Source organism: Gobio gobio, assembly GCF_949357685.1.
Source record: "Gobio gobio genome assembly, chromosome: 20".
Lineage (NCBI taxonomy): Eukaryota > Metazoa > Chordata > Actinopteri > Cypriniformes > Gobionidae > Gobio > Gobio gobio.
Genome location: NC_137113.1, coordinates 17,829,581 through 17,842,211, shown reverse-complemented (window position 1 = coordinate 17,842,211; position 12,631 = coordinate 17,829,581). Strand labels below are relative to the sequence as shown.

The window sequence follows — 12,631 nt, the reverse complement described above, 5'->3', positions numbered from 1 at the left end:
AAAATTTTTAAAAAAAAGCAGAAAATGACAACAGATGCCAAAACATTGCAGCAGCAAAGCAAAAAATTATTTCCACATTATTATGTACACTACCATTCAAGAGTTTGGGGTCAGCAAGACTTTAAGGATGCATTAAATTGATTAAAAAAAAGAGACATTAAAAGACTTTGCTATCATGAGCTTTTAAACTATTCAAAGAATACTGAAAAAAAGTTTCAATAAAATATTAAGCAGCACAGCCGTTTTCAACACTGATAATATTTCTGAATCACCAAATAAGCATTAGAATGTTTTCTGAACGATCATGTGACACTGAAGACCTGAGTAAACCGTATTTAAAAATAAGATTTAAGAAGTTGTAATATTTAACAATATTACTGTTTTTGATCACACAAATGCAATTTTGGTGAGCATAAGATAATTTTCAAAAACAATATTTAAAGAGCACCTATCATGGCATTTAAAATGTTCCAAATATTGTTTTAGAAGTCCCCAACAACAGTTTTGCATGCATGCAATGACAAAAAAGACTTTAGTTCTTATAATATACATTTATTTTTACCTGTTTTGACAGCGATTCTCAAATGATTCCTTTAGTGATTCACTTTTCAAAACCCCGCCTTTACGTGACACTAATCTGCGGTGATTGGTCCAATGACCTAGTCAGTTGTGATTGGTATAGTCGGTGCAGATATTTTCGGAAACGGAACGCCCATCAAAGTCATAGTGACAGTAATTTGTTAATATGTGTCAGGAGTTATGAATATGAAAACCGCGTTGGTACCGTTTGATCGTAATATGAGCCTGAGCCTCAGCTGATCTCATTCATAAAAAAAAAAAAAACTCCTCTATTCTCCTCACGAAGACTCGCGACAAATCAACATCCCTCAGGGCTTTTAGTTCAAAAGTGTGCTGATGAGGAGACATATTGATAGATTCTCATATGTCTGTGTCAAATTTCTAAACAGAGGAGTATTTTTTATTCAATACTTCCTCAAAATGCGCAGAAATAGCCTAATCATGAGCGATTGAGTCTCTTATGTGTTGTTTTCAATTCATACTGGCAGCCGGAGGGCGCTCTGTGCACATGTAATCCATATATGGTACAGACAGACGAAGAAGATACCATGTGCCATAATAGAAGTCCAAAAGCTTCCTGAGATCGCGAAACATGCAAATAGAGACATTTGACGACTAATAAACACTCAATCGCGACGATGTATGGTTTGTCTTCAAGCCACTTAGTCTTCAAATGCTCATCCTTGGGCAGATGAAAAAAAGTTTGCTTTTGGGTCGCACTTCAGAACACAGCGTCTAGTCGCCATGATGTTTTCTAGTTTTCACTGGCGTCTTGGAGCGCAAGTGGGCGTATCGTATTCAAATAACTTAACAAATTGACGTCATCTAGTCAGAGAAAAAGCTTCAGTCTTCTAACGATTCTTAAAAATGACTCAGAGTCGACTCTTACTTTTGAAAGAAAATAACTATATATACGGTGCACTGTCATATTTCAAACTTTGCAGGATGTTTTTGTTCACTTAGATCTATGTTACACACTACATGAAAGGTCAATTTCAAAATTCGATGATAGGTGCTCTTTAAAAAAACCTTACCGAACCAAAACTTGAATGGTAGTGTATGCACCAAAGGTCATGTAATAAATGTTACGGTAAAATTGTGTTTTAAAATGTAGTTGCAGAAAGCTCACTGGCATTTTCAAGCTTCTGACAGAGGATCTCTGAGGGAGACTGGAGGTGGGTGACCACTGCAGTGAATGTGTCTCCCACTCCCTGAGTCAACGGCTCTGGAGGCCTGGCTTCAGAGTTCTCATTCTTTCCTCCAGACAAGCGCTTGAAGTTCTCAAAGGATGCCGTCAGCAATGAATCTAAAGCACATGTGAATTGATCAGGGTGAAAATTATCGAGGGAATCATTTTATGGAGGAAAAAAAAAAGAAGCAATTTACTGATGCTGTGTTCAGGTTGTGGTTTGACGGCAACATCTTCCTTTATGGCATAGCCCTGGTCAATCAGGAAAGCGCTCATGTATTTACCTGTAGCAAAAACATTTTTACACTGAACATCTTGTTCATTTCAGACAAAACTCTCCAAAGAACCATGAATGCCGTACCAAGCGTACTAAGAGGAACATCTACAGCAAGCAGAGCTCCATCATTCATGATGTCCAACACTGTGAATGTGAGGCTCTTTCCAGTAATTAACTGCCTAACAGCAATAGAGCATTCGCCTGTCCAACTTCCTGTCACAGGCTTTACCCCAGCAATACAACACTGCAAAGCCTGTGAAAACATCAAGGCAGCTTTGGAAAAAGCATGAAAAATGACTACTGCTGGAACCATAAGTAATTTAACAAGAGCTGAGCAGTTAATGAATTTTAGAAACAAATTAAAGCAGCATCAGGAAAATTGTAAACATTTTAATATACTATTTGGCAGTTTCTTTATATGAACGATATGTTTCAATGAACCGATTCAACATTTTCAGTCACTCAGAATATATGGAATCAACAATAATAAGGAATTAATACTATAATTAATAATAAAACATTATGTAATGGAGATGTAACTCACAAATGGTGGTGCAGCATCGATGTTGTCAGAGAGAGGCCTGATGTTGTCAAGTGTTACGTTCTCCTCGTTCCCAAAGTCGATGTAAAATACACAAGCAGTTTTGTGGGCCACATCAACTGACAGAACCTCAGCTCGATACCAGTTCTAAATCAGCGTGAAAAAGACCAAACTGAACACTAACTACAGTCAATGTTTTATGATCAAATAAACTTGACCTGTTACACACTGCACTGATTGAAAACGATGCATATTTCAAAATCGCAGTGGTTCTTTGGCAAGTTTAAATAAAAATCTAATTATTTTTCCTCACCCGATCAAGTGAAAATTTAACAGCACAGAGCTCCCCAATTTCAGGCTTGTATTCCGGAGCAAATGAAGTGCTATATGCCTTCTGGAGCTCTGCAGTGATGTTTTTCAGGGACTCCATCATCTCTATTGACTGCTGGTGGATGGAGAACATCCCAGCGTTCTTCAGGTCGATCACTGTACCCTGAAAAAAGATGCTCTGTGAGGCAGAGTCTATACAGCATAAAGCAATTTAGGCCTAAAGAAAAGTACCTGTATCTCAGCTCCTTTTGAAACAACGTTCTTGCGCAAATCATGTCGATAGGTTCTCTTTGACTTTAGGTCAACACAGATCTCCTGTAAAAATTCTCTGAATTAGATGGAATAACTAACTATTGCAAGTGCAAGTCACTAGAGCAACCAATAAAATACCTTAGCTTGAAGGCCACCAAGTCCATTTCCAGATGGCATAGCTGTAGATTCCTTAATTTTCTCACTGATAAAAAAAAAAATTAAAATAATAATAATTTACACATTGTGCTTCAAAACCAACACACAAATAACACGGATATACAGAAAACATCTGCTTGTACCTGGTAACTTCTGGAATACTAGGTTTGCAGACATGTCGATGAGCTTTCCAATCCTGACTCTGACAAGCTACAGAACAGTAGCAAGTTTTTTTACAACGAGTGCATCTGAAGTTTCCTAAACAGGGTACAAGAAATATCACTAGCAAATGATCTACTCATTCTGCTGATCAAAGCCAGCCAAGACATGTTTGCACAACTATCAGTGGGCAGGACCATAGATGTACATGTAGATGCCACATTCAACCGCTCCAGACATGTCGTGCCCCTGCCATCTTGGAACGGTCAAACATAGCATAACTCACAGTAAGAATCAATTATGCCACAAAATTCCACAGCTTCTGGTAGTAGTGATGCACCGATCATGATTTTACATGGCCGATTCCGATACCGATTTCCGATTATTATTTTTTTACACAATAAAAGAATGAAAGTATACATGAACAAGATGTTTATTTGGTATTTAACAGGATAAATTGGCTTTTGGCTAATGAAAACAAGTCCTCAATCTGAAATTAACAGGAAATTGAATTGGAAATTAAAAGGCTGAAAGGTTAAATTAAAGGCAACAACTGCATATTCTGCAATCCAAACAATGATGTTACTTAAATCAGCATTTGTTTTTAAATTCAGTGTAAAGAAAAAAAGTCTTTACCCGTGAAATTAAATAAAACCAAAGTATATAATTGTTCCAAAATGTTAAATCAAATAATGTTTAGTGCAACGAAAAAAACTAAGATGCTATGAAGGGTCAAGGGTCAAGCCAAACATCACTTGTCTCTTCATCAGACACATATCCTTCAAGAATGATTTTATGTTCAATATTAAAATAAGAATTAATGATAATCAAGTTATAACAGTGTCCTACATTTGATAAATCAGTTCTCTATATTCAAGGAGTGATTTAGGATATTGTAGTGTTTTAGTTGCTCTGTGCTTTTGAATCCAGACTTTGATATACTTTTCTTTCTTACTAAATAGAATAAATTCACTTCTGAACTAAAGTTAGTATCAGCATGTTTTGGAGAAGCTGTGTTGATAGTTAGTTAAGATGTCCCGACCTTGATGGAAACTGTTTTTCTGGGGAACTTTGTGTGTGTCTCTCATGATTCTGTGCAGATCCAGTATTGGAGATGGTCCTTTCGGCAGACGATTCTAGACTTGGAGGCGTCTTTTCTATGACCTCCGAGGTCACTAGGGACTAATCTGGGCCTGGGCGACATCAAGTCTACGCATTTTTAGTGATATATGCTCCTATCTGTCTACGTGTGGAAAGTTGCTTACATTGCATGTTGTTAGAACCAATCAGAATCATTCCACATGGCAGTAATGATGTGTCTAGACCTTGAAAACAGTATAACTGTTCAGAAAATTGTATGTACGTTAGACGGAGGCGGGGAGACTGTTAGAGGGAGTGCGGCCTACGAACTCCTCTTGAGCTGGCTTCTGCTGATGAAACTGCAAACTATTCTTCAGTAAAATTTTCTTTAATTAATCTGACTCCTGGTCTTCATTTTTCACTACTGGTCCTGGGTCCTAAGCTGTTACCCCAACAGCTACAACAGGTGCTTTTTAAATCAAATTAAGTCAATGTCATTTTATGGAAAAATAAAAAGGTAACACTTTAGAATAATGGTCATTAGTTAATGTATGAACTAACCATGAGTAGTACATTTGTTACTGTATTTGTTCATCTTTGTTAACGTTAGTTAATATAAACACAGTGCATTAACTAACGTTAACAAGATTTTAATAATGCAATAGTAAATGTTGAAATTAAAGGGTTAGTTCACCCAAAAATGAAAATTCTGTCATTAATTACTTACCCTCATGTAGAGCTGCAACTAACAATTATTTTTTCTTTCGACTAATCTAACGATTATTTTTTCGATTAGTCTACATACAGCATGTTATTATGCATATGTGTTTGGGACAGAGGGGAACAAGGTCGCATTTACAGCAGATATATGCAGCCCATAATAAATAAAGGCACGAGACGTACTGGGGTCGGAGAAGAACACCGGAAAATGTGACCGTCTGTTGCAATACACGCGCCACGGTTCAGCTGCGCGAGAGAACACTGGCAGCAGGGTTGCCAGGTTTTGACAACAAAACCCACCCATTCGTTACTCAAAACTAGCCCAAAACAAGCCCAATCGCGTTTCGGGGAGGTTCTCCGGTAAACATCGCGTTCGGGGGGTTAAATATGTGGGGTTTTTTTGCAGGGCTGCCTGCTAAAATTCTCATTCCCGGGGATAAATATCACATAATTGGGATCGCTTCAACCCGCGGACATGAGACAACAGTGTAGCAACAGTGTAGAAGTAGCCCAATTCCGCTGAAAAAACCGCGGTCTTGGCAACACTGACTGGCAGTGTGAAAGCTCCCGCTCTCCACGCGCACAGCTTCTGCTCTGCCACCGCGCGCAGTGTGAAACCAGCGTTACAGAGCGAACAAAGCACAGTTTTATTCGGCTTCTGTTTAAAGTACTCCCACACTTTTGAATGTCGCGGTCTGGCTTTATATGATAAATGATCATTTTCACTATGCCCGGGAGCAGAAGCTGCCATTATTCTAGATCTTCTGTTCTATTCTAGAACGTAAATAATGTGCCGCCGACGCGTCGCCGCATTTCACGCACGTCGACGTATTTTCGTAGTCGATGGCGTCGACGCAGCCCTACCCTCATGTCGCTCGACACATCTTCAGAACAGAAATAAAGATATTTTAGTTGAAATCTGATGGCTCTGAAAGGCCTCCATTGGCACAATGGCACTTTACACTCTCAAGACCCTTTGAATCAGCGAGTCGAATCACCGGTTTGAATCGCCAAATTTCAGCAGTTTGGCGGTTTGACACGCGATCCAAATCATGATTTTTCTCACTGATTCATAAACGCTTCGAAGCTTCATGATGCCTTGTTTTGAAATCGTCATCACTATGCAAGTCGTTATTTAGGGTTTTTGCGCAAAAAAACTATTCTCGCCGATTCATAAAGTTATTTTAGAACCACTGCAGTGAGATGGACTTTGTAACGACGTCTTTAGTACCTTTTAAGGGTCTTGAGAGTGTAAAGTGCCATTGTGCCAATGTAGGCCTTTCAGAGCCATCAGATTTCAACTAAAATATCTTAATTTCTGTTCCGAAGATGAACGGAGGTCTTACGGGTGTCGAACGACATGAGAGTTAGTAATTAATGACAGAATTTTCATTTTTGGGTGAACTAACCCTTTAACATTAACAAAGATTATAAGTGCAGTTCATTTTTAGTTAATGTTAACTAATGAAGTTACTAATGTTAACTAATGACCATCATTCTAAAGTGTTGAAATGATCATCCTATAGGCTACAGAACTGATAGTATTTCATTTCAAAAGTGCATGCATGTTCTTCTTTAAGCCACAAAAAGGAAGTATTTAGGCTGTCACAAGTTAGTCTGTTTCGTTCTCATCTGATCCAACACGTGAGAAGCTGAGCTGAACAAACGCTCACTATCTACGCTTGTGCAGGGCGCGGAGAAGTAGGCTCGCGCAACTTCGGCTCGCGCAGGAAAGCGGCTCTTCCTTCCCTTTAGCGTATCTCGTCTCTTCCCTCAGTTCTCCAGTTTCCGTTTGTAACACGCAAGTGACATGTTCGCAAATGATTGCAATATAGGCATATGTGCACGCGGGCGCACTTCCGGAAAAATCGGCAGAAAAATACAAAGAAAACCGGAACCGGCCGGTTTTTGCTTCTAGCGCGCGATCGGCAACCAGCCGGTTCCAGTTTTTGGCCAGTCAACCGGTGCATCCCTATCTGGTAGTGAACCACAGATATTTAAATTCCCAAAGAAATGGTATAACCTTTCACAGGTGAGAATGTGTTGGTTTGTGTTTGTAGATGTATTAACTCAATATTACATATTTTTATTATGGTATCTTTTTAACCTTTTAATCTGCGCCCCTATTTTTGAGAATTTTCTGAAAATGGCATACCGCAATAAAAATGTCTGCAGCTCTTAACCCTATGGTCTATATTCATAAATCTGGTCTTATTTTAAACTAGCCACTTGAAATTTTGTTACCCAAGAGTAATAATTAGGGATGCACCGATATGAACATTTTGGCCGATACCGATAACCGATAATTCTTAATATTTGAAAGCCGATAACCGATATATTGGCCGATAAATCTAAATACAAATTTTAATAAACTCTGAGAGCCTGATTACAAAAACAAAAGGCTCACCATTAAAAGCCATGTCCCAAACACTTCAACATAAATCAAACCTATACACACTACAGTAGCCTATTTGAACCAGTGTGAGATTCCTTACCTTTTCAAATTAATTTTACACTCCTATGGCCAAACATTTTTTTTAACACTTTACAATAAGGTTTAATTTTTGTTAGTATTAGTTAACCAACAATGAATGAACAATACTTCAACAGGATTTATTAATTTTAGTTCATGTTAATCTCAACATATTCAGACTCAAAGTTGTGTCTTTTAACATTAGGTATGAACTGTGAATGGACTGTTACAAAACACAAACATTTTATTACTAAAAGAAACAAAGGTTATTGCTCTGTTTGTTCATGATAGTTAATGCATTAATAAAATGAGACCTTATTTGTAAAATGTTACCAAAAATTATATTGTCTAAAAAATAAAAATAATATACCTAAATAATGCAAACAAGTAATTGAACAGCATTACTTAGGCTGCATAATAAAGAATCAGAATGCAAGTGCATGAAATAACCTCCGCACAGACGATAAAGAAATGGTTTTAATCAAACCATATTGTTGATGGAAATGATACAAGAACAATAAAAGTGTTAATTAAAAAATAATGCTTCTGTGTTTTTGAAAAAAAAAAAATATGTTTAATATTACAGTAATAGTAAACATCTGTAATATTAGTCTAGTCTATTAGGAATAATGTTGCTGTTTGAGAGCGCGCTGAAGCTGGAGAGAATGAACGAACAACCATAAACTGAAGCGCTTAGAAGTTTAATTAACAACTAAACGCATCATATGAGAACAATCAGATATTTATACAAAATAAATATAATATTACAACTTATATTAGCACAAAATCACGCATAGGTGAAGGGTTATAACTCCTGTGGATGCTCTTCCCCTGTTTGAGAGCGTGCTGAAACTTAAGATGATCACCGGTACAGTGAAGCACTGCGGGTTATTGACTTAACGAAACACATCCTATATGACTTTAATCAGATGTTTATACTACAAAAACGTAATATTATGACTTACATATGCTTAAAATGACGCGAATGCACAAGCGAACTTGACTGTGCTGGTCAGAATGCGTTGTTGACGCTTCCCACAACAGCGCGCTGAAAAACAACTAAACCCAGAGAATTCACTATGTTTTATAACAGAAATATTCTCATTGCAGTGTTATGTATAGGACAGTCCCAGTAGTTATTAATGCTGTGCATTTCTGTTTGAAATGCGCGCGCCGGTACAATGAAGTGCTTTACTGCATCGTTAATTAACTCAACCAAACGCATCCTATATGGGATTATATACACAAAATAATAAATATAATATTACAACTTACAATGGCACAAAAGGCTGTGAATGCACAAGCAAACTTGACTGTGCTCGTCATGAAGGTGTAACTCCGTGGGCGCGCGCTGAAGCTAAAGACCGGTACAATGAAGTGCTTTACTGCATCGTTTATTAACTCAACCAAACGCATCCTATATGATATTACATACACAGAATAATAATAAATATAATATTACAACTTACAATGGCACAAAAGGCTGTGAATGCACAAGCGAACTTGACTGTGCTCGTCATGAAGGTGCAACTCCGTGGGCGCGCTCTTCCCTCAACAAACGCGCTGAAACACAACGCTCTTTTACAGCCTATTCTATTCTCATTATCATTTTATGTAGATTATAGAAGACTTGCGCTGCACATGTTGCACATAGCTGTATTTTCCTTTTCGAAGTGATTCCAAACATATTTAGAGCAATTCAAACCCATCATGGTGGACAGCGCGTCCGTCTCAGCTGAAGGAAATAATACATTATCTATCGGCTTGACTATATCGGTCAAATTTTCTTATTTGACCGATAACATCAAAAATAATCATTTATCGGCCGATAACGATATGTTGCCGATATATCGTGCATCCCTAGTAATAATAACTCAAAGTAGTACAGGAACAGTAAAACAAGGTAAAATATACATGCAATATAAAAAAATTAATAGAAAAAAAAAAATTATGAGAATGTAATGTTAAGAGCCTGAAAATAACCTAAATATAAAACTGGATGTCTGATCATGTTTTGATTCAAATTTGAGGATGATACTCTCAAAAATTAAGCTTCTGTAAGCTTCTATGTCAAGAAAAGTCTAGGTGTCCTTTCAAAAAGGCCATTTATTATTTCAGAACATTTGTAATTGTAAAGAGTAGTTTTTCATTTGAATAAATCTGCAATAAACTAATTATAATGGATATACAGTTACTGAAAAACTAAAGCAGCTATTTATAGAATATACAAAGTGTAAAAAACTAATTTTCAGTCTGTCATAGAGTCTGCGCGCTCCTATCCGGTGTCTGCGTAAACTGAGAAGCGCCTGCCGGTTTGTGAATGAAGATGTAAGCACTAGTAGTTTTTGTTGACAAAAAAAAAATTGCGCAAGATGACGCCTTTTGATTGGTTACTATGTCTATCCATCAAAACTTTGCTGGCAAGGCATTGATTGCCTTTATCCAACTAAAACCATTGGTGCAATGATTGACACCTCGCCGAGCCTGTAATACGCTTCCTGTATATGTAGACTACAAAAACAAAGTTAGTTCTGGCCAGGACATTCCATACTTCACGAGAAAAGCAGGTGCCGAACATCTCAGTTTCTCCGCATTAACCCTGCTCACTTTAAAATTCTGACCAATCACACAATAGTTCTCGGACACCCACAAGAAAAAAGTTCTGCTCAGACGATGTGTCAAGAACGAAATGACAATTTTGTTCTCGCAGCCCTGGGAGCGAGAACTTTCTCTATTCTTGCGGAGTATGTTGCAGCCTTTACACTGACATGTATGCTGCTGTTTTTTGGTTTCGTCTGATCTGAACGAAAGGAGATGAAAGACGAGTAATGCGTTTATTATATCCATCTTTAAATAGCAAGTGTTTCTGCATTTCATTTAACCCTCTCGTCTCTGGTGTATTTATTGCAAAAACAAGTTCAGAACATGAATTGAGTGTTTTAGCTTTAAAATGATGCTTTAAAATGATGCATAGTTTGTGATGGTTGATTGAATATTTTTTTAAAAACAAAAGTAGATAAAAGTACAAACATGCCCACTCATGTCACCCCCCCGCCTTTTCATACAAAGCACCCAAGCCATGGAATGTGCTTCCTCTGCCAATCAGAAATGCACCAACGTTGGGTAATTTTAAAGAGCCGATTAAGACACATTTAAGACTGTTTTTCTCTAATTAATTGTTGTATTGCTTTTGTTGTTTCTGTTCCATTTTTACTGTAGCGCTTTGGCTTTAAGAAAAGCGCATTATAAATTAAAATGTATAATTATTATTATTATTATTAAAAGTATTCTTAGTATTTCAGTCTCGTTTTCCTTTAATATCAAAAAACAATTCAGACTTTCCACTGTTATACGGTAGGGGGTGCTATTACTTCTGAAAGAGTACTGAGAGTGTTGATGGACTCAATTTACTACATCTAGGTTTATTTTGATCATCGTTCTGAATCCGATCCATACATGGTCTCAAAATGCTTATTTGTTCAAAACGTTGTTTTTTTTTTTAAAAAAATGAAACTGGCCCACATTCAATTATTGATAAAAAGGAATGCATGAAGCTAGAATAAAAAAAAAAATTAAAAGCAGAAGCACTGTTCTTTCTTTTGATATATTGCATATTAGTAAATTCATAAAAGAATTTTGGGGGCCATGAAACTTGTGAAAAGAATCAAACATGCTGACGGTGGCTGGCAACTTGTTTTTAAAAACACTGGTGGGGAAACAGTTAAAGCTACACTATGTAACTTTTCCGACCACTAGAGGTCGCCTGTTCAAAACAAAGGCGTAGTTTGATGACGCCACGTTTGAGAGCAGAATTTTGGGACATCACCTCAAAGCTGGTGGAAAAGAGTCAGAATCGGACTCAGGCAGAAATCATGTTCATGGATGCGATTATTAGCATTACTGTAGTATGAAGCAGAGCAGGACCGAGTGTTGTGGAGCTGAGCAAGGCCGCTGGAGCGATTGAAGAGCGGGACTGTTTTTATGGCATAGTCGCCGGCGCCACTTCCTCTTTTCCAGTCATGAGTACGAGGTAACGCAACTCTGTTTATCGTATTAGATATATCTGAGTGTGTTAAAAAGGAAGTTATGACGTTTGCTCGACGGCTGCTATGACACTTGTTCACACTGCAGTGAGAGTACAGGAAACCGAGGGCACTGCAGATATGACGCAATCGACAGGCGACTCCCTAAAACGCATAGCTCACACGTCCCGGTTCCTTGGTTAAAATAGCAATTTCTCACAATTTACAAATAGTTGGAAACATTTGTGATATTCGAAGTACTCAACTGAACAAAATATAACACTGGCCTAGTGGTTTTGACATTTTACTGCAAAAATCTTACATAGTTCACCTTTAAGTGAGTTCATACTTTAAACAAGAAAAAAAAAAATTTAAATAAAAAAACTGTTAATGAGTTTCACAAAAGTAGTTTCTTAACCCACTGACATATTTCTTGTTTCAAGCACCAACTAAATTTTGAACAAATTAATTTTCCTTCCCATGTAAATGCATCCTGATTTAAGAATCTATAGATGTTTGTACAGAGTGACTGTTTGAGTCAATGACAAAAAAAAAGTGTTCATGTTGGCTATTTTATATCTTCAAGCATGACTCATACAATCAGAATTCAATAGTCTGTGCTATCGATTTCATAATGCTAGTTATACCAACCAAGTTGAACACTGAAATCAAGCAAAGTAACCTACCCTGGTGACTGCAGTAATTGCACAACTTTACCAGTGGGCCCACCATGGACCCTGCTGTCTGAGGGGGAGACAATAAATCTCCACACTGTGGAAAAATTAAACACTTCATATATTAATACTACTGCAGAAAACTATCAATTCTGTCTGATCTCTGGTTAAAGCCTCAA

General features: G+C 37.4%; 1 protein-coding gene across 1 annotated transcript in view; it reads right to left on the bottom strand.

The window, feature by feature from the left end:
• The window catches only part of tdrd1 (tudor domain containing 1), a gene marked incomplete at both ends in the record, with an annotated part of 31,404 nt that overhangs the window by 18,373 nt on the left and 400 nt on the right, over window positions 1–12,631 (bottom strand). Inside the window, 9 exons of the mRNA XM_079845567.1 lie at window positions 1,709–1,885; window positions 1,966–2,052; window positions 2,130–2,298; window positions 2,590–2,733; window positions 2,900–3,079; window positions 3,148–3,231; window positions 3,307–3,370; window positions 3,468–3,582; window positions 12,465–12,549. Of these exons, the coding sequence (XP_079701693.1) occupies window positions 1,709–1,885; window positions 1,966–2,052; window positions 2,130–2,298; window positions 2,590–2,733; window positions 2,900–3,079; window positions 3,148–3,231; window positions 3,307–3,370; window positions 3,468–3,582; window positions 12,465–12,549 (1,105 nt within the window). The remainder of the gene's footprint in view (window positions 1–1,708; window positions 1,886–1,965; window positions 2,053–2,129; window positions 2,299–2,589; window positions 2,734–2,899; window positions 3,080–3,147; window positions 3,232–3,306; window positions 3,371–3,467; window positions 3,583–12,464; window positions 12,550–12,631) is intronic.